This window comes from Plodia interpunctella, chromosome 11, assembly GCF_027563975.2.
Source record: "Plodia interpunctella isolate USDA-ARS_2022_Savannah chromosome 11, ilPloInte3.2, whole genome shotgun sequence".
Taxonomy (NCBI): Eukaryota; Metazoa; Arthropoda; class Insecta; order Lepidoptera; family Pyralidae; genus Plodia; species Plodia interpunctella.
In genome coordinates, this window is record NC_071304.1 from 9,802,177 (window position 1) to 9,824,418 (window position 22,242).

The window sequence follows — 22,242 nt, forward strand, 5'->3', positions numbered from 1 at the left end:
TTTGGTCGCTGGGTCAAATGTCCTTATCAATCTGTGCATATACGCCGTAACATTTGACAAACAAAATATGCCATTTTGTATACTTATGTTAGTCGACGAGACTAACAAATCATTCTTAAATAATCTAAAACACATATAAAATTCAATGCTTGTACACTCAACAATACACTCGACTTTCCCAACATAATAGTATTTTCTTTTATACTCGTAAATAAACTTTCCATGCGTTTAACTTCACTACGTAAATACACCATTTGAAAAATATACATTTAAATTGTCTGAGCCATTTCTATGCCACTTAGTTAAACTAATTAGGTTTGGTTTTAACAAATTCTTGTGAATGAAAACTTTGCGAAATCTTTCTCATAAGAAAAGGAGATCTCAATACAATTAACGGGATATATTACGTTGAAATATTCACTTTGAATCGCTTTGAATTTATTAAGTAAGTATGAGAAATTCATGATTCAAAAGCGCATTGAACTCACTTCCAGGGACAGTGTACAGTCAACAGCACGTCAAGTTACCTGTATGTACATGTGTGCGACGTAGTTGCAACACATTTGGGCAGCTTTACATAAAGTATTTCTACGAGACAGCAAATTTTACTCAAATATTTCCTTCTTTTATAAATAAATATTACAGAATTCAAATATATTTCAAAATTTAATTATGATAACATCGAATTGGCTAAAATTCGAAAAGAAAAACTGAATTTGGAGGTTGGAGTCTTAAAATATACAGCGTAATTTTTTATTAACTGCACAATTTTTCACAATATGTTAAGTTCATGGAAAACAAAAACTCCCAATAAAAACTGTGAAAGAATAACATACAATTTTTACTTTCCACGCTAAGTCCGATCAGCGGATCAGTAAATTAGTATTGGAGATAAAACAAAGTTAATAATTTTGACATAGATTTCTTTGGAAACCAACTAGCCCAGCATCATAAACTGTTCATAAACATGTGCTGTTGTGTTTAACCTTAAACTCGTACTCTAATTAAAATACATTAAAAAAATACCATATATCTGTGTGTATCACAGCAGAGTACTCCGTTCATATTACTTTCAGCATATGAACAAAACATTAAAACATATTTCTTATAATAATTCTCACATTTAAAATCATAAACGCTCAATCTTACAACTTCATCATTAACCATTTAATGTCCGTACTGCTGGGGCCAGCTGGGGCACTAGGGCCAGCTATGTGCCACTGAGAAATTCTCTGTTCTCAGATATTTCCTCACTTGAGAATCGTGAGGAAACCTGCACACTGGTGGACAGTTTAGTTCACTAGTGTGTATGTGACTACCGGCCACTAAATGGCGGTAAGTAGTCGTAAAAGTCATGTCAGATGCCTTTAGGCGACTTGAATAAAATAACACACTCGATATGATGATGATGACGACTTGAGAATTCCCGCAGATTTCCAAGAGCCGTCTGATATTCTGATCCTGATCTGAAGAAAACATCCGGGAATTTTCGAAAATAATGCGTTTCCGCACTTTATATTTCTAATTCATATTAGAATTATATATTAAATGTCATCATTTAAAACTACCGCCATCTAGTGGCGGTACGCATTCTACGAACCGAAATCTACCAATGTGCAGGTTTCCTCACAATGATTTCCTTCACTGGAAGCCAGTGGTGATCTAAAACTACGTGAGCCTATACAAAATGACAATGCGCAAGTAGGATTCGAACCTAGCACCTATCTATGACCACCGCTTCAATAAGCTAGTGTGAAATAGAGAAGGCAAATTCATTCCAATAACTTTGCCATGTCGTTGCGTGTTACATTCCACGTCATGACACCAAGAGCTAAACTCATAAATAAGACGTAAAAAGGATCAATTTACAACAAATTTTAAAGAAAATCCCAGTTTAAGTTGATCCTATTTCTAAGGCTCATTGTCTATCACGAGCCCTGAGATTCTTATTTTACAGATACAATATCACATCTATACCCCATACGGGGCAGACAGAGCTGAGATTTGCGACACTCAAAGGCCACGTTTAGCTGTGAGTTTATTTGTAAGATTGAAATTAAATAGTGACTATGTTGCTAGGCTATGCTTATGAGAAGATTCTTCCATTTAAAGCCCTTTATTGACTTTAGATTGAAAAGACACTAGCACATTTAGTGTTTTTTCTTTCGCTCTCACATCAGCATGATTACCTTTTTTATATACTCTAAAATAAATCTTTCACCCTGTTTTTATAAATAAAAATTCTATAATAAAATAATAATGTTTTTCTGTTTGTTCAAACGCGTTTATCTCTTGAGTTACTGTCTGAATTGGAAGATGATCCCTGAGCTTCGTTCCCGCAGGAATTTCGGGATAAAAATCCATGTGCACTAGGTTATTATAACTACGCTACCAAAATATGAAGAAGATTCCTTTTTTAATTATATGTATAAATTTATCTAAAAAACTAGAAAGTTATGGGACTTTCAAGTTACACATCACAGTCAGTTTTCTCTATCATTTGAGCCTTTTCCCGGTTTCATCCTCAGCCGTTGAGCGTCGGCAGCTCAGAGTCTGCCTTCCTACTTCATTGCTTCCATATTACAGTTAATTGATGTATTAGAATTTATTTCGGTGAATTATTCTTTTTTCAGTGAAATCTATACTTTCCTAAGTTCAAAGCTAACTCGATACAGTCGTCCGGGGGGCTACTATGAAACATAAAACATGTAGCACGTCATTGCGTCCACAAATTCTTTTTTTTTACACGAAATGGGAAAACGGGACGTTAGGAACGTGCTAACAATATGTAAATATTTTAAAGTTAAATTAGAACAGATTTGTTGGAAGTATGAGCAATTTTGTATGTCTGATCGCGCAGTATTATGTAATTTAATATAAGACCTATTGTATATATATATACCCAAATATGTCTGACCGAAATATATATTATGAATTATGAAGTTGGAAAGACGAATTAACCAAGTTTTCTCTTTATTTTCTCAATATTTTTCTTTATATTTTGTTATGTGCAATATTATTCGAAACAAACAATACTTCTTCTCCATTCAACTTATTAATCCAAATCGCTTACAGACGCTGAGATTCTTGTGTTTAGTGTAACGTCTTTTTCTACGAGTGCTAAATCATTAATTTCAAATCCGTGTTTCTGGACAGTAGTGCACACTATGCAGTCGTCTGTTCCTGTGTGCCGAGGCTCTGTCAGGGTCCATTTCACGTCCAATTCTGTGAAGTAAATACAATTTTAGGGTTTAGCCGAACAGCAAATTTGTCATGTCTGTCTGCATATCACATCCAATTTTATAAAGTTCTTTGAATGAATTTACGAAAGTTGTGACTATTTACTATTTGTTACAGATTCTGTCGTATTAGGTTTTTCGTGGAATAAACATTTCTGGAATTCAATATTTTTGGAATTTAACATTAATGGTCCGGAAGGAGTTTACAAAGCGTAATGAGAGATGTTAAAAATCTCAATAAATCACTACAGGAGTTGTATTATACTAAAAAATCTTCCACAGAAATCACTCTCTATTAAAAAAACCGCATCTACTCAAAAACCATTGCGTAGTGTTAACGATCTAAGCATACATGATAGATACATCGTTTATCCGTCTGTTACAAACACACAAACAGCAGAACCTTAACATTAAACACAGTATAATATGCTGTATCAGTCACAAGTTATTTGTTAGTCAAATTTAAAAAAAACCCCGACATTCAATATTCATTTCGCTACAACTTTTGAAGGGCTGAACCGATTTTAATCAAACATACATATCTAACAATCACCGCATAGAAAGTAGCTATCAAATAAATAAAAAAACGCATCCAAATCTGTTCACCTTTTAATGAGCTACGGGCCACATACACAGACAGACAGACAGACAGACAGACAGACACACTTAGCGGTCAAATTTATAACACCTCTCTTTTTGCGTCGGGGTTTAAAAATGGTTATAACTCAGGGAAACTATATTTAATGGATGATAACGATATGTATATAAATAAATTTAAAAAAGCCGTTACCGATCTAACAGGTTAGTAGACTCAAATTTAACACGAGATTAAACTAATTATAGTGAATTACTTGTAGATCCGGCTTCAGCAGGCGTCGCATCTGAATCCTCCAGTGACTGCAGCGTTTGTTCCGTGAGGGCCGCTTCTTCTAGCATTTGGGCTACTTTGGCGGCTCTGGGGGAAAGGGCATTTATTTTATAATCTTTGCCCACGACGATAAATAAATAAATATATTGGGACAAATCACACCGATTGAGCTAGCCCCAAAGTAAGTTCGAGTGTTGTGTTATGGGATAATAACTCAACGATACTATATTTTATATCAAATACATATATAGATAAACATCCAAGACCCGGGCCAATCAGAAAAAGATCATTTTCCATCGTGACCCGACCGGGGACCGAACCCGGGACCTCTCGGTTCATTGGCAAGAAGTTTACCACTGCGCCACCGAGGTCGTCAAATAACTAGCCTATTGTGTCTTTTGATTTAGTATTTTGCTTCGTTTTGATATGTTAATACACAACAAGTTAAAGTATGGCTGTTAAAACCTAGTACAGCCAACAACACATCAAGTTACCCCGCATGAACCTCTATGGTGCGGTAATAGCGGCGAATTTGAAATGAATTTGGATAGATTGATGTGCTGTTGACTGTACATGGTGTGTGCTAGAAGTCAGTCAGGATTAGGTACTGGTTTCGCATAGTACTTATATAGAAATTTATAAGAAAACTAAAAAATAAAAATTAAACTGAATTAATAAATTGATAACCAATGAGTGACACGACATGACTGTGGGGGAGACATCAACTTATATTTTAGTGATGTGCCATCTCACTTACCTTTTGATATCTGCCTCCTTCATAAGCCGCTCGGCCTTCTGCCAGATATCCTCCTGTATGAAACATTTTAATTGAGATTTTTCTAAATACTTTTTATAGTATTCATCAGCCTTCGAAGATGGCTTGAATATCCCAGTATTAGTGGATGAGACCTGAGCTTCTATTCCATTTTGGAACTGTTTATCAGATTTACTTTTCTTTTTAAATGTTGGCAAACTTGGTACGCTTTTCTGAACAGTAGTATTCTCTTTGTTCATAAACCATTCTTCCTGAGCTTCTATTCCATTTTTGAACTGTTTATCAGATTTTTCTGATTTACTTTTCTTTTTAAATGTTGGCATTGATGACAAACTGGGTATGCTTTTCTGAATAGTATTCTCTTTGTTCGTGAACCATTCATCAACTTTCCTAACAGATTCGTTGACAGCATTCGTTGACATGAAATCTGTTGGTTTCAATAATTTAATAGGCTCATTGTTATTTTCTTTTTCAAATGCAGCAAGAAGGGAGGACATGGCCACATTTCTATCTTTTTTTTTCTTTACTGGTGCATCGCCTGCAGCCGGGTTATTGTGGACTGTTGCGTCTACTGGCTTCGTTTTGTTCATTTTTGCTTTCAAAAGCTTATCTTTTGCACCTTTGTTCTCAGAGTCAGATCTGGTTGAAAAATTAACTTTGCTGATTTGGATCACACCTCCCTCATTGCCGCTGCCTGATGTTTCTGAATTCCCGTCCCTCACCTGTGAAATGACCAATTTAAAAATGATATTGTATTTTGAAAATAAGAATATATTATATAATAATAAGTATGTTATCTTAACACATAACAAAGGTGCAAAAGTACCTACTGGTCAAAGAATTGTTTATAATTTCTATGAATATTTAAGAGAAAAATTATACTATAAAAATACCTATGTCAAATTCGTTTATTTCTCAGTAAATAAATATAAAGTGAATATTTTGACATTTACCATTTCCAACATTTGCTGTATGAGGCTGAAGTCCGGCTTGGTGCTGTAGTCAAAATCCCCACACGCATACTTGTCATAAAACTCCTGCTCTGTTTCTGAAAATCGACAAAATCATCATTGCATTAATATTAATAGTGAGTCAATTTTTTGAGATGCTAATCCAAAGCTCCACTCCAATAACAGTTTTGAAATTAAATGTATCTGGTCTATTTAATTAATATCCTAGTGTTACAAATTAGTCCAAGATTCATCCAACTCACTGAATTTGACCAAAATCCATCCATATTTTTTGAGGCAAATTAATGACATCTCAAAATTTCATCATAAACTTGTGGTACCTAATTTACTATTATCTTTGCCAAAGTTCTCTTACAGTAATATATCAATCTAATTTTACTTGAATAATGCTAATAACATTAAATTTTAGTGGACCACAGAACAAATATCCAGAAATTCTCAATTCAGCCATCCTGAATATGGAGCTTTTCCTAATCTAAGTGTACTATTATGACACTAAAATTAGAAATATACTGTATTAATACTGATATTTATAAGACTCAAATTTGTAAATTAATGTTTTTGAAGAAAAGACTGCAGTGAAGTTTGTTGTGCCGCTGCTTCATCTGTGCTTTGCATGTCGACAATAGACTTAGTCTTTAGTAATTTTTTACGCCAAAAGTGATAATAATCTTGTTGAATAAAGGATTTTGAATTTGTAATCTGTGAAGTAAGTACCTTCAGTTGCCAATTGTGGAGGCTTCTCATTTGCAGCAACATCCACTCCGACGGAGGAGTTCATGTCCACAGGAACTAGACGACCCTGGGCCTTGGACAAGTCTCGCATGATAGCGTAATTGCTGGTCCAAACGCTCATTTTTTAAGATTTTTAAAGCCTACTTATATCTTGAAAATTTTACCAAGTTTACTTTTCTTTGACGGGAAGAATATTTATAAAATATTGAAACTCATAATGGTTAGCATCTCGCAAACACCATCATACAATTTCGAAAAGAAAAAGAAAACCTGAAAATGCGAATACACATGAAACATGAGAACGAGAAAAATCAAAATCGTAAATTCTGAAGGCTGCCTGCTCCCTGTCCCTGTCCTATCTCCTTGTCAATTCCGTCAGTGACTCAGAGTCAACGTCAACTTAAAGTCAAATCAAAATTAAAAAACAAACTGTCAATACAATATTTAAATTCTAAAGCAGTGTTACCAGATCCGATTTTTTGAAAATCGGATCGTTGTCCCATACAATAGTATATGTACTTAAATTCCATAAAGACCTAAAGTCCAGATTTTTCCCATAAAGTCTAGATTTTGGTCTATATATTTCAGATTTCGACACAAAAATCCCAAGTTTACCCCACAAGGCCATATTTCAGTATATTTCAGATAAAGACACATAAACTGTACTTTTTGGAATGTCCAAAACTAGTATAAAAAATTGTGAAATCTATATTGAGTAGGTAATTGAGAAAGTAGTGGTCACTTACCTAGAGCACACATTAAGTTACCTGGGAGGCTACCATGCAACAAAAAATACGTAACACGTTATTGCGTCCACACGTTCTCTTTTTTACACGATGCGAACAAGATATGGGAAAAAAGAAAGAGACAGCATGTGTATGTTAGTAACGTGCTACGGTATGTTTCATGGTAAGCCTTCTTTAAACAGACACCCTGCCCGTACATACATTTATCAATCTTAAAAACAGCAAACAGACCCCCAGCATCAAGTAAACGGTAATGTACAAACACCAGATGCCCTGATGAAGACCACATCAAGGACCTCAAAAATTATGCAGCCCGTTGACAGCAGTATTCCAACGACGTGTCAAACACCCGCAAAGACTCTAGATAATTCTAAACACACCACCACCCTGAAGATGTTTACTTTGAACCCCTCTATAAAAGACGTTCATTGTATTGTATACTTAGTGTCACTCTTATTTTACTAGCCATCCGCGGCAGTACTGTGTAATTATTTTAAAATTAAATGAATAGCAAATAAAATTATCCTTTTTTTAAAAAAAACTCCGTCGACTAAAGTTAACTTCTTTTTGGTACTTAGCAACAACTTCAGCGTGTACTTCAATGTGGTTTCTGAGAAATTGAATATTCATCCAACCGTATATCTCTATACTCTTATGCCTACTTAAGGGCTTTGTAAAAGCTAATCTGTTTTAATTTATTTACACTTTATTAAGCATAATAAAGGAATTAAATATTTATTATCGATGATTTAAATTATTTCAAATAAAAAACAACACAAAATCCAAAACAAATCATTTATTAAACTATCACATGTAAAATCAGATCAGACAAAGAGTTGTACAAATAACACATTTTTGACACAAACTAATTGTCATCATGAAAAAATTAAACAATAACTAATATTCCTGCGTTACATGGCAACGCCAATCCTCTTTGCGAAAAAACATCCAGCCTTCTTGCACAAGCGATGAAGATCAGTCGCGATTTTTCTATAAGAAACCTCGCACTGGGTCCCCAAGGCCGAATCGTACAAAATCAAAATCGTATTCTACTCTAAACGGCACAAATATGTAATGCTCTCGTAGAGAGGCATACTTGCGCCGTTTTGTTGTCCTCAGCACATCCTCTTAGCTAAAGAATTAGACCTTCACATGCATTTTTTCACGTCTTTTAAGTTATACTATAGGTAGGTACTAGTACTAGTCTATTATTTCAACAAGTCTACTGACTTCCCTCGAGTACTGTTTTTTCAACAGGTAAGCCTCTTGTATGGACCCTTTCTATGTCGAGCCAGCTCAGCTCCTTAAGGAAGCAAATAACAAGCTTTATATGGAACCTGTATGTAGTGATATTTACAATAGGTTAACTATTTGCTTATATTTTTTAAATCCTTGATAGTTTATTATGGTTTATTTTAATTTTGACAAATATTTTACATTTTTGTGTCTATTGTTTAACAGTTAATCTAATTACATTTATTGACTTGAAATACGTTTGAAAGCGTGATTCGGACCACAAAAAGAACCAGACAGGGATAACTGGCTCTGACGTCATCATTTCAAGAGTCCTTACAAGTCAGGTGGTAACGTATTTGATTTTCTTGAATTTATCTAGGTTTTTTTAAATTAAAGTTAATTTATATACAAAAATATAAATTAACCTTAATTTTCGTAATTAAACATATTATTCATAATATTTACTAAGTATTAACTACGCTACATAAAAATATATGTTGGTATAGTGTCTGTATGAACGGACAGACGAAGAATAGAGAACGCATTTTCCCTCCTTTAACGAACACAGTGTTGCCAGGCAAGAGGACACAGCAGCGCCCTCATGTATTTTCTATTCTCTCATAGACAGATTGTATCACACTTAGTGGTAGGCATAGACCTTATTGCAGAATCAAAATGTACTTCTATTAGTGTACTAGCTTAAGTACTATTAATCTATAATCATGAAATCAGAGTGTTGCAAATTGTACTCACAAATAAGAACTTACAGAATAAGAAAGTCTAATTACAGAATTCGTAAGAAATGCTAATTTGTGAAGGCTGGCGACACCGGCGCTTCTGTATTCCCATAATAATATCATTTTAACTCGCAATAAGGTCAAATTCGTTTGGACATCGTGGAAGTTGGTCAAATTTAACTTGCAAGATTTGCACTTGACATACATACAAGTCAACTTAAATAAAATCTTTTAAAACTATTTTCACTTTCAACGAAATAATGTATTTTTGTTATTACGATTGTAATTATTTGTAAAAAAAAAAAGGTTTATATGTCCATGAATCTGTAGATATCACAATGTGAGACGTATTTACTTTTTTTTTGTTTTTGAGCAACATATGCAGTCAGTCTTTCCTGACTATAAGCAAATGGGTTGTGTTGTGAAGCACACAGTGAGTTCTGGTGATATGTTTAAGCTAAATAATAAATTACACTAGTTGCAAGGTATTTAATTATTATAGACGTCTATTGAAAAATATGAATAAATTGACACTACATTTTCGCCTATTAGAGTACATACATTTACCATCAATTACTTAACCTATTTTAACACTAACATTTAATAGCATTTCGGAACGACCACAGCTGAGAAGAAATGCCGAAAGAAACTCAGTTAACATTATTGGTCCCTGTCCCCATCTCTCGGAATGCGGTTATGACAGATCGTCAATCTAATACTTAGTCACCTTAACATAGAGTAGGGTGGGTTGTACCAGTCAACTTTGACGGTAACTTAAACGTCAGTACCGACTAATGCAACCTAACCTTACGCTTCGACTTATATTACAAAAATAATTTAGGTTTACATAATTTCCCTGCCTTAATACGCTGAAAAAAATGTCTGGTACACGAAACCAGAAACTCGTTATCCCTACAATATTGTCTAGTTCGACATCTTCCTCATCATTATGATGACCACGCGGTCGTTTATCACAACAATGTGTTCAGTACTAGACTAGCTACAAAAAATATATTTCTTGCAATTAGTTTCTTGTTATAATAACATTTTTTTACATATCTGTACGTGTAATGCTGAGATATCGTGCTTGGATATCTGAGATAATTTTCGAGAACATAGAATTTCTCAGCGGCACATCGTTACTCGCTATACGCCAACGTTTTTCCTTTCTTTTTTGAGTGTATAATTTCTAAGACTGGTATTTCATTGAAGTCACCTAAAGGCATCTGAGATCTTACATAAGTACGTAATTTATTTAAACTCTATTTTATTTAAAATAAGTTTTATGAAAAATGCCTCGTTTGCACGATTTGCGTAATAATTAATCTTATTATATGTCCATCTGGGTCAATTCGATTTCAAAATTGTTACGTCACATGCGCACGCACATCACGACGCCTTTAGTATTAGTCATCATACTATGAGTATTATGTCTAGAATACTGACGGCTACAGTCTTATTTCTTAGACCATATAATATTTTAAAACAAATAATCAAACCAAATAAAAGGAAAAACTTTCTTTTCTGACGTTCATGAATGCGGGTGCCAGTTTGTCCTGTCTGTCTGGTTGTCTGGTCCGCTGGTTGTCGATTCCAATGCAACTCAGTTCAATTTAGGAACCTAAAATGAATCGCATTCATACAAAAAATTAAGTCAATGGTACGAATTAGCGATGCAGTTCAGTTTAGGTCTTACAGTGGATCGCGTTAAGAGATGATGGTACCTGGATGGTACCTGGCAAATATAAGTATAAGTCGCCTCGTACATATCTTGATATATTATTGGAAACACTCAAAATCCCACCGTGAACCCACTTAAGCCCCAAGCATGTAGTAACGCGCACGAAACTTCAAACAAGTAACATTTTTTATTGTTCAACCTACGAAATATTTTGTTATTTTTGATGACCGCACGCTCATTGTAAATAATTCAAGTGTTTTCTCAGAAAGTGAAATACCATTGTGTTTATTTATGATAAATAAATTCTTCTTAACCTAACATCTACCTACCTACCTCTCCGTTACTTAAACTTTCCGCACCGAAAATATTTTTTATTTGTCACTGTTGACTAAATATCTTCTCTCATTCAATAATTTGAATGGTACGTTTTTCTTATACTCGATGGCGTAACTAAAAGGCGATTCTGTCTACCCCATAAGAAATAAAGAAGTAATAAAATATTTCATAATGGAACTGCGACGCTCTCTAATCGGGCGTCCGTTCTAACTGGACCCCCAGTTAGAACGGACGCCCGATTAGAGAGCGTTCTTCAAATTAGGTTCCCCGGAGTATGGATAAACTTTTTTCATCAAAAGGAATTCATTTTATCATAATTTTACTACAGTACGGACCCTAGGCATGTAAATACGCGCAAGAAAGTTCTACCTCTTCATTCCTAATACTTTCCGTCTCCTCCAACACCACTACCTCAAATGCTTCTCACTTTTTACACAATTCGTTTAAATTCCAATGTTTAGAAATTTGAAACTTTCCTTACATAACAATAAATGTATAATAAGTTAGATTCTTACAAATTTATAGATAATGAATACGTGACGCAAACCTTTAACTTTAGTGTCATTATGACATTGACGTTTATGATCAATAACTTATACTTATGGAATCAACTTTTTTACATTATAATAAATTCATATTCATTATAGTTTACACAACATATCTTTGTATGTAAGTAACAAAAAAGCTTAACCACTTGGTCACTATCATAAGTCATTTGTTTATTTTCGAGACTGCGAAAATTGTTTGACAGATTCTTAGATAAAAAACTGAACCCTAAACCATAGTTACCGTTGTCACATAACGAACGTGTTTCCAAGAAATTGTAACGATAAAATATGCCGGGACGATTGTGGTTCAATAAGGAGTATTACTGCACATTTGCACATTTATCCCGCCAGAGTACAGCACTGTATGTTAGGTACACAAAAGCTTTGCCGCCTTTTGCTATGTCGATTAAAACGTTTAGAGTACTTTATTAATTCTTTCATTATGTAAGCATTTGTTTGTGAAAATATACAACACAACAATATTCGGGTGCCGAAATATTGGGAAAAATAGTTTTCCATAAGATAAAAAAACTTCGAAAACTATGGGATACGCCTCACGTTGTAAAATTTTCGAGCCCGTAAACGGTCGAAAAGAAGCTCGGAACACTTCACACGTGAAGACTTATTAAAATATGGATGGACTTCATACAGGTGAGATCTTCAGTCAAAATCAAGTTTATATCAGTTTATGACCACAGTTGACCAAATAATGCAGAACATATCAACACACACACGCACGTACACCAGAACACGTATTCCTAAATCAAAATCAAATCATTTATGCAGAAATTAGGCCTTCAAAGGCACTTTTTCACGTCATATTCTAAATTAAATGATATTTACCAAAACTACAAACTACTAGCATTTCGGAACGACCACTGCTGAGAAGAAATGCCGAAAGAAACTCATTCAAACAGTGTTGGTCCCTATTATGTCAGAAGGGCTTACCATTTCTTTTAATATAAATTTATGTATAATTTTTATCAGTAATATAACAATTTAAGTACACACTAAAGTACATGGTCAAAAGGTATACTGAAACATATTATGATGGTGATCAAGTGCTGATGAAAGGAATATATATATATATATATATATATATATATATATATATATATGTATAATTAACCAAACAGGTGAGTCAGCCATCGCGAAGCTCAACCACAATAGAGGGAACCTCACGACCCGATCCACGATTCTAACTCAGGTATATAAGTGAGTGTAATATTAAATAAAGACTTTACTGTGGTTTAACCCCGATCACCACGCAACATATACGAAGATCATTATAATAATTTGTTATTACGGATCAAGTGGTTTTGGAAGCTAACGCAGGGACCGGACCGCTATCCCTTTCACGGGTTTTGAAGGGGTTTTTGGAATGGGTTTGCTTTCGAAATCCGTTCGGTGCTGTAACCCGTTCAATTTGCTTTGGTAAGCGCTATATCAACGACTACATAAATTGCAATGCACAACAAATACGTACTAAGCACGTGCGGTAAAGCGATGCGTTTTTATTTACACGATTCAATGTGTCGTTTCGTGTCTTTTAGGCTCTTCACACACGGAGCAAATTTACACAGGAGCGGGGTGTGATGAAAACTACACCCCTCTCCCTACATAGGTATTTAAGGGGAAAGCCAAACGGGGTAAGCGCTGTAACGAACGGGTTACCCGTTCGAAAGAGTTAGCCATATCACATGGGAAATCCTTTGAAAGGGTTAATGGTTATGGTGAGGCCATATGGGATAGTCATTGGATTGGGTTAGCCATTGAACAGATTACACAAGAATATGGGAAAGCTTTTCAAAGGATTAAGCAAACGAACGGCTTGTCTGGTCCCTGGCTAAATGTTCTTAGACGCACACACATGGAATCACTTTCATCACATAGTATCAAAAGTCGCTTCCCGCTATCTGTCCATATTTATGCTTAAAACTTTTAAAAGTACGTAACGGATTTTGATGCGGGGTTTTTCAATAGATAGTGTGATTTCTGAGGAAGGTTTAGGTGTGTATATTATGGTTTTATTACCCGACTCATGTCGGGATGGGCAGCTAACGTAATATAACTGTAACATAACACCCATATTGGCGTTTAAAAAAAAAGGCGCCTAAAAGCTTCCTCATGAATAGTGAATACACATTTGAATCGGCCCAGTAGTTTCAGAGATTAGAGCGTTAAAAAAGGCAACTCAGGTAATATAGGTAAAGTTATTACAGCCTTTCAAAACGATGATGTCAAATTATTAATGTTGGAAAAACAGCAGTGCTTTTCTTTAAAAATCCTCTATTCAACTTAGGGTGATATACATCTATACTATTATTATAAAGTAAGCGTTTGTGAGTTTGAATGTTTGAGGCACCCGCCTCAATCTCCGAAACTACCGAACCGATTTCAAAAATTCTTCCAAGATTGCTAAATCAAATTGATTGTCAAAATTCCCACGAGAGGGAAGCCCCGAGCAACATCTAGTCATTTATATACGTCGAATATTTAATTAAAACTAAGTATATCGCCGACTTACAAAGCGCATGTGAAGAAGCAGGCCAACAAACTTCACCGAAGCCTTTTCTTCAAACACGTCAATTAAAATTGAATGTGGATCTCACAGGTATATACAACGAAGTGGACGAATGTACAGTCAATTGCACATCAAGCATGCATTAACATCTATGGCGCCGTAACAGCGGCGAGATTGCAATATATTTGGGTAGGTTGATGTGCTGTTTGATGTACATTATTTATAAGTACCTAATTCAAAGTATACACCACTGATGGTGCACTTAGATATACGTGCTTGGTAGTATAACTGTCAAACACAAACATTTATGACAACTAGAAAAATCCATTTTAGGGTGGTTCGCAGTGTGTTTTGACCGCTGTGGCTGCGCGGTCATTGCAATTTGCCAATTTTCTTGAGGAAGGAATCATTTCCAATCAATCATTCATAAAATTGACATTACTACAGTACATAGTAATTAATGTACAGTCATATAGTAAAACTCATTCTTGTCTTTGTAAAAATTTGAAAAATTGTAATGACAGCGCGACCGCAGCGATCGAAACGCTCTGCAAACGCACGTACACGCGATATCTTAAAATATGAGGATAACTAACTTTTGATGTCCATTTATAGTAAGACTTAAAATCTTCTAGTCAATCCTTCGTATACGAAAATTTGTTCTTTCTTATTCAGTCTTCCTAAAGACAAGACCACACTCATTTAATATAATAATTTGTCATTACACCATTACCCACTTAAACTTAATTTCCGTAATGCAACTTTGCCATATCGACCGTCGAAAGTTTTCGAAGTGAGATTCAGTGAACCAATCACAATATAGTATAATGATGCGACGTGCGATGACAACCACGATTTGGTTTCCTGCGTCTCACTTTGAAAACTTTGACGATCGATATCGAATGTCAAAGTCGCACTAAGATCTCAGATTAAGAGCCCGTTCACAAAATTACGCACATCAGTCGAGCGGACCATATCATTGTCATTGTCGTGTTGAACGAAGGTCTGGAATTCATTCGGAAAATAGGAGAATTCATTCAAAAAGTAAGGTCGCGCGATGTGAACGGCTTCTTAAGAAAATTATTTTGCCCTCCATTGCTTGTACAACTAGTAAAATAAAATTAAGATTTTTTGATACAAAAGCGTATCTAAATCGGTCATTAAAATATTTGTTTTAGCTTAGAAATTATAATAATACTATCTATTAAATAAATAGGATAATAAGTCCAATTAGTACTTCCATCCCACAAAAATAAGTTAATAATGTGGCTAAAAATCTACATGAAAGTATGCCTTTTTCAAAAAGCTATAGTATCCCACTGCTGGCAAAAGCCTCCTTAAAATTATACTAACGTATTAGCTGCTTGCTTTTTTCTAATTTGTTCATCCTTCTTTTTAAGTTCTCTTTTTAAATTATCCCAAATGGACATTTCTCGCTGCTCGGCCATTTGACTTCTTTCTGTGTACTTTTTGGCCAAGTCGTCTGCATATTTAGAAGGCTTGAATTGGGCGAACGGACGTATATTTTTTGCAATCTTCGTATCGCAATCTGCAGGCGATTTGCAGTTGACTTCTTTCCTCTTGAAAGACACAGGTCCCATGCAAATAACAGGACCCGTGCAAACCGGCGAACTGGTTGTACTGGGCGATGTTGCTTTTGGTTCCAACCAATTATTAACTTTCTCTATGGATTCTTGAATGGTAGATTCCATAGGTTCGACTTTAACAGTATCATCTTCGTTCTTTTCATTTACAGTTACATTTCTTTCTGGTTCGGTCTCAATTTTGTCATCATTAGATGCCGTGGGAAGTTTTGTGTTCTTAAAATAATCTGGTGTGAACAATTTCAATCCTTTTCCATCTGTTACTATGTTAATGTTCGTGTTAGACGAATAAGGGCTAGGTTTAGACGAATGAAGTTTTAATAGATTGGCGATTGCCACGTTCCGTTCTTTTTTGTGTATCGGCGAATCTGATTTTAAAGATTGGCTTATTTTGTCACGTAGTTCGTTGGTCCTTTTCATTATATTTGTCGGTTCCGCCTCCATTTTATCAGTCATGTTTGTTTCAACACTAAGTCCATTCGCTTGTTCATGTACACAATCTTTTGGCGAGTTTAGAGTTGTTTCTATACTATCTGCCGGGCTTTTTGCACTCTCCACACTTTTCCTTGAGCTATGTAGATTCAACTGTTTTTGATTAGTTTTTTGTGGGGTTTTAGGAGCTCCATCTTTGCTACCATGTGACGTTGAACATTTTATGCTCCTAGGCGATTTTCTTGGACTGACCATACCCCTGGGTACAAATTCCTTAACTAATGGATTAAGTTTACATTTAGTGTTTGGTTTACTTATTTCTATGGCGCATTTATTTTCGTTTTGCTTTGTCTTTTCGCTATCTGAAGATTCGTCTTCATGCAACTAAAACAAACAAAATTGCCTACATCGATTTTTTTTTATAAAACTACACAGTGCATCATCGCCTCGTACCATGCAGTGGAACAACAGTAGTTTGAAACGACTACAACATTGCGTAATGCCGGCTGCACACTATCGGATAAAAGTTGGCCAAACTTGACGGTTCGATGTGTATTGCTGATTTTTCTTTGCGTTTAAAAAAAAGGTTACATACATTCTACGCAATACGAGTCCATTCGAGTCGGCATCTGTCCAAACACGGCGATAATGTGCAGCCGTCATAATATATCATCAAAGTAGCAAAAAGATTTTTTAAATACTTACCATACGAAGGAATGCCGAGATGCCATTTAGGTCGGGTGGAGCGGTCACGTCGCTGTATGTCGTGCCGCCAAAGCGGAGGTCGTATTCTGAAACAAGATAATGTCATAGGAACATACAATTTGGCTTGTGTGTGTGTAACACACACACACACACAAGCCGTCACTAGGACTATATAACCCTGCATCAAATTCCTGAGTGAATTCACACATATATCAATAATAATTAAATAAATAGATAAAATAAATATATTAGGACAAGTCACACAGATTGAGTTAACATCAAAGTAAGTTCGAGACTTGTGTTATTCGAGACTTGTGTATAAGACTTCCTTGGAGAAAAGGCTGCGGTGAAGTTTGTTGCGCCGCTTCTTCTTCACCTGCGCTTTGGAAGCCGGCAGTAGACTTAGTTTAATTAATTTTTTGACGTCAATAAGTGATGTATATCATCCTAAATTGAATAAAGAATTTTTAATTTGAATTTGAAAAAGAATACCATGGGCAATTTTGTCAACACTCAACTCTGATATCACTTAAACCAAAATGTTTGGCTCCTTATCAGTTTTAATTCTAAAAATAACCACTTAAACAAATCAGACTTTGTATGTTCCATATCAAACCATTTAAGTGGGTCCCATGATGCCAAGGCCTCGTTGACTTTTTTTTCTGTTTTTTTTTTTGTGAGAACTAGCATTTGCCTGCAGTTTCAACCGGCGTGAAAGTCACACGGGAACACTACACTTTTCCCGAAATGAAATGTCTATGTAATGTATGTAATAATGTATTTATTTTTAACTATAGTTATGTGTGGGAATCGATAGATAGTCTTTTTAAAAAGAGTCTTTAATACACTTTTATTATCTATCAATATTGAGTTTACTTCAAAGGTTTCTAAATAAAAGATAATATATGCGTGTGATCAGCTTGAAGAGCAAGACCGGACTGGCTTTAATTCTATCTTAAAGATTATCTCTTATCCTATAAACAATGGTTCTTATTGCTAATGTTTCCTGGTATCATTACCAGGAAGTTACATGAGGTTTTATCTTAATGTCGTAATTATAATAAGGGCCATTGTTTGATGTCGGATTATGGCGACATAACTCTATATGTATAAAAATATTTCAAGAAGATTGGTTGAGTAGATAATGTGTGTAGAGGTGACAAATTGAATAAAAATGTAAAATATGAATTATAGCGGACTGTAGATTTAGGCTGGTAAAAATAAAAATCCAGGAGCTACGGAGAAACATGACCGTTTATTAGAGGGAAAACGAACAAGAGAAGAAATATTAAATACGGACAATGTTGCCGTAACCAAAAAATGAAATATAAAAAAAAAAAACTTTTTAATGTTGGTGTTCCAACACAAATAAAGAAACATTGCTTTCATATTTATAATATTAGTTAATTACTGTGCTAGTACATACCGTCATCAACAGATTCCTTCAATGGTGGCGGGGGTCCGTTTCCAATGACAAGGTAGTCATCACTGATCTTCGCCTCTCCGATGACACCCAAATCCTGAAGAACATCCTCCTTTGTCTTCCATCTGCCCAGAGATTCCTTATTTTGATTCATGGTGATTAGAACACTGAAATTAAGTTATTTTTATTAAATAACAATATTTACCACAAGCCTTTGAGGCCACAACAGAATAAAAAATACAGATTTCTCTCTCTCTGTTCTTAAGAATTATTCTAAATAGTTTTCCTGGATGTTTCAATGAGAATTAAAAGATATAAATAAATCATATAAGATTATTGTGTTCATACAGACAGATGTGACAGAAGGACTTCTTTTTATAATACGTAGGGATTCTTTTAAGTACCTATGTAAGTTAATTACTCACCAAAATTACACTGATGAACACTTCCTCCTTTCCACTTATATTTATATTAAATCTTATTTATCTTGAGTAGTTTACAAAAAATATGAACACAACGACAGGGTGGGAGGTGAACACTTGTTGCATCTATAAACTTGAACTGTATGGTGTCTTATTGTTCCTGTGATAATTATCAACTTTTGCAATACCTGCGCATTAGATAGGTATTGATTACTTGGCAATCACAGCCTTGACACTGTTTTGTTTATTAAATTACTGTTTTATTAATTAAATCTATTGCACTGCAATTGCATTGACTATGAAAAAGGCTCGCAAACACTAAATAAAAATAAGCGGGTAAAACGCTGCGTTGTGTTACTCCAAGCAGACCGAACCGAAAGTAATTCAGTTCAGTGAAAAAATGCAGTTGTTGCAATTTGAACTTGCGCGCGATGTGAATCGTGTTTCAGAATGCGATTGGTTGTGTGTCTTGTGATGTGAGGCTGTGGTGAATCCGAAAACATAGGTACGAATGGGAACTGGCCGGGATTACAGGCAAAACTCAGAAGCAGGACAACATTGCACAACGAGACAAAGAACAAAACAAACTTGACAAATTATTTTATTTGTATAGTACCTGACTTTGTGACATTGACTTTGACAGTTTACAACCCAAACAATTATAAGGAACCAATATAATCAAAGAACTTTTACTAAAGTTCTTTACAAAAAGACTTTCTATACAAAAAGAGAAAATATTTTTCTACTCCTCCCTACATATAATCCAATCTTAAACCACATGTTATTCACATTATAAAAAACAAGGTTTTCTTTATTCAAAAATTTTAACAGTTTCAAATTCATTGGCACCAGTACTACACTTACTAAATGTATGATCCAATAATTATGTCTTCAATAATAATGTTTTTATAACTGTGAAAAAAAAAGTCAAATTCAGTTGATTTAATTGACAGTATTGACACAACACAACAACAATCAAAATGTCACTCAAATCAAATCGCTCGCAAATATTTGTAGATTAGATAGGTAGCTACTAGACTAGCGAAGCAAATAAATTTTTAAGGATTTTCTTTGAATAAGAGGGATTAAAACATAAAACATTTTTCGGAAATATTACAAATAACATTTAACAGAAACTATCGATCTGATCCTTACAAAATCAATATAACTATTTCGAGATGAGCGTCGACAAAGAAGATGGATCAAGCGTATCAGATATTTCAAAGATAGATAGTGAGAAAGAAAACGGCGAAAGTGGAAAGACTGATAAAGTAAAAAGTAAGTTCTTCTTTTTATATCATCACTCACAAAACGAGTAACGAATTGCAGGGACTGGCATTTTTGTAAATTTACATAGGTAAATAATTCTTTTCTTTTTTTAAAATAATTTGTGTTTTTATTAGTTTATTTTAGTATTTTAGTTGTATAAAGTAGCTTAGGTTAAAATAATGCTATGTATGTAAAAAAAAATATGTAAAATTGGAATAAAGCTTTCTTCAAGTATTCGGTATGATATATTAGTGGTTAAAGTCCGTTAAATGATTTGTTAAGTGTTATAACATTTTATATATTTTTCAGTTGATATACTGCTGAAAGCTACAGGTGATGCACCCATTATGAAGAAAAAGAAATGGGCAGTTGATGCAGAGAAACAGATTGGGTGGATCATGGAGTTCGTAAAGAAATATTTGAAGTTGGAACCTGATGAAAAACTGGTGAACATTTTTCATTTCTTTCATATAAGTACCTACTTAGCTAAGTGATTTGAAAGATTACATACTTCTTTAAAACTTTTGATGGCTTCTGTCATGTGGTGCAACCAGGTATGCCATCTTCATTTAGGAAGAGAGTTCAGTCTTTAAAAAGTGCAACAAATATGTTTTAATGATATGATATATAAATATGCTCAATGTAATGTAGGGTCTACAAAGGTGGAAAAACTGAAAGAACAAATTTTTATTAACATCTATTCTTTTCAGTTTCTATATGTGAATCAGACATTTGCACCATCTCCAGACCAAATGGTGAAGAATTTGTATGAGTGTTTCGGGACTGATGGCAAATTGGTATTGAACTACTGCAAGAGCCAGGCATGGGGCTGACTTCTGACGGTTCCTGGAGAAATAATGTAGCACAATAATATTATAAATGCAAAAGTTTGTGAGGATGTATGTGTATAGGTTTGATACTCTTTCAGACAAAATCTACTGGACCGATTGTTATGAAATTTGATAAACGGGTAGAATATAACCTGGAATACCACATAGGGTACTTTTTATCCTTGTACCCTGGTTGTTGAAAGAACTGACGATGTTTGGAACCAGAGTTACTTTTTTCCATTAAAATCAGTATAGTCCAATAAAGAATTATGATTTTTCTATAACATTGTGTGACAATTGTATGGTGCCAATTTGCAAACTAGGCAATAAGGGAACTAAATAAAATAATTTTTTAGTCTGTTGATGTGTCCCAATGGTCAGTAAAGGCCTCCCCTTCCTTAAATAAACTCATTTATTCATTAAAAAATTTGAGCATTCTGGTTTCAGCTGCTCTTTCATAAACTTTTATAATTAAGTTCCTAGTTATATTCTGTTTGTAGTTTAGTTTTATAAAAATAAATGGATCATTAGCAACAAGCTCTGCAGCCCTATGTCGCAACAAGTCCCAAATATTGGATACAAAGTATTTATAAACAAATCAATGTGATACTCAACAACAGCATATTATAATATGATTCAATATCATTTATTTTTCAACCATTTCTGTATTTTTACCCGACAACAAGGGAAGGGTAATGTGTTTTTCACATAAGTATCTTGTGTGTATGTAAAGTTCGACAGATTTCCTTGGGCATATTGTTAGAATCATCTTGACCACTAAGTTTTCTTATGTTATAAGAAACCAAGGTGGTGGCTGTGAGATGTGGAAAGTAAATATATTTCCGTAATATGATATGCTGTGGCATGTAATTTTGTAAATAGTGACATGTGAGTTATTTTAAGCTATAAAATATATATGTGTAAGTCAATGATTTAGCTTGTTTATTATTTTTAAATTAATTTCTTACAGTCTATAATTATATTTCACATTGTAATATTTCGAGGTGGTTCGCTGCTGCGCAGTCATTACAATCCATCAATTTTCTTGAGGAAGGAATCATTTCCAAAATCAATCATTCATAAAATTGACATCACTACAGTACAGAGTAATTAATGTAAAGTCATATAGTAAAACTCATTCTTGTCTTTGTTAAAATTTGA

At 34.4% G+C, this 22,242-nt stretch overlaps 3 protein-coding genes across 4 annotated transcripts; 1 reads left to right on the forward strand and 2 right to left on the reverse strand.

Moving 5' to 3' along the window:
- Positions 1-208: 208 nt before the first annotated feature.
- Positions 209-6,962, reverse strand: LOC128673479 (uncharacterized). The gene is made up of 5 exons (XM_053751344.2): positions 6,571-6,962; positions 5,836-5,930; positions 4,865-5,604; positions 4,091-4,194; positions 209-3,225 (listed from the first exon to the last, which is right to left on the reverse strand). Exons 1-5 carry the CDS (start codon positions 6,707-6,709, stop codon positions 3,056-3,058), a joined length of 1,248 nt encoding a protein of 415 aa, XP_053607319.1. The 5' UTR covers positions 6,710-6,962; the 3' UTR covers positions 209-3,055.
- Positions 6,963-13,045: 6,083 nt separating this feature from the next.
- Positions 13,046-19,587, reverse strand: LOC128673477 (uncharacterized). Of its 2 annotated transcripts, XM_053751342.2 has the most exons (4): positions 18,986-19,587; positions 18,564-18,727; positions 17,138-17,223; positions 13,046-16,816 (listed from the first exon to the last, which is right to left on the reverse strand). In XM_053751342.2, the coding sequence occupies exons 2-4, from the start codon at positions 18,712-18,714 to the stop codon at positions 15,740-15,742; spliced, it is 1,314 nt and encodes a 437-aa protein (XP_053607317.1). In that variant the 5' UTR covers positions 18,715-18,727; positions 18,986-19,587; the 3' UTR covers positions 13,046-15,739. The 2 variants fall into 2 exon arrangements, with proteins under 2 accessions (XP_053607317.1, XP_053607318.1); XM_053751343.1 differs by lacking the exons at positions 18,564-18,727; positions 18,986-19,587 and adding an exon at positions 17,754-18,065.
- Positions 19,588-19,897: 310 nt separating this feature from the next.
- Atg12 (Autophagy-related 12) lies at positions 19,898-22,013 on the forward strand. Its single transcript, XM_053751352.2, has 3 exons — positions 19,898-20,260; positions 20,561-20,697; positions 20,962-22,013. The coding sequence occupies exons 1-3, from the start codon at positions 20,161-20,163 to the stop codon at positions 21,082-21,084; spliced, it is 360 nt and encodes a 119-aa protein (XP_053607327.1). The 5' UTR covers positions 19,898-20,160; the 3' UTR covers positions 21,085-22,013.
- Positions 22,014-22,242: the final 229 nt, after the last annotated feature.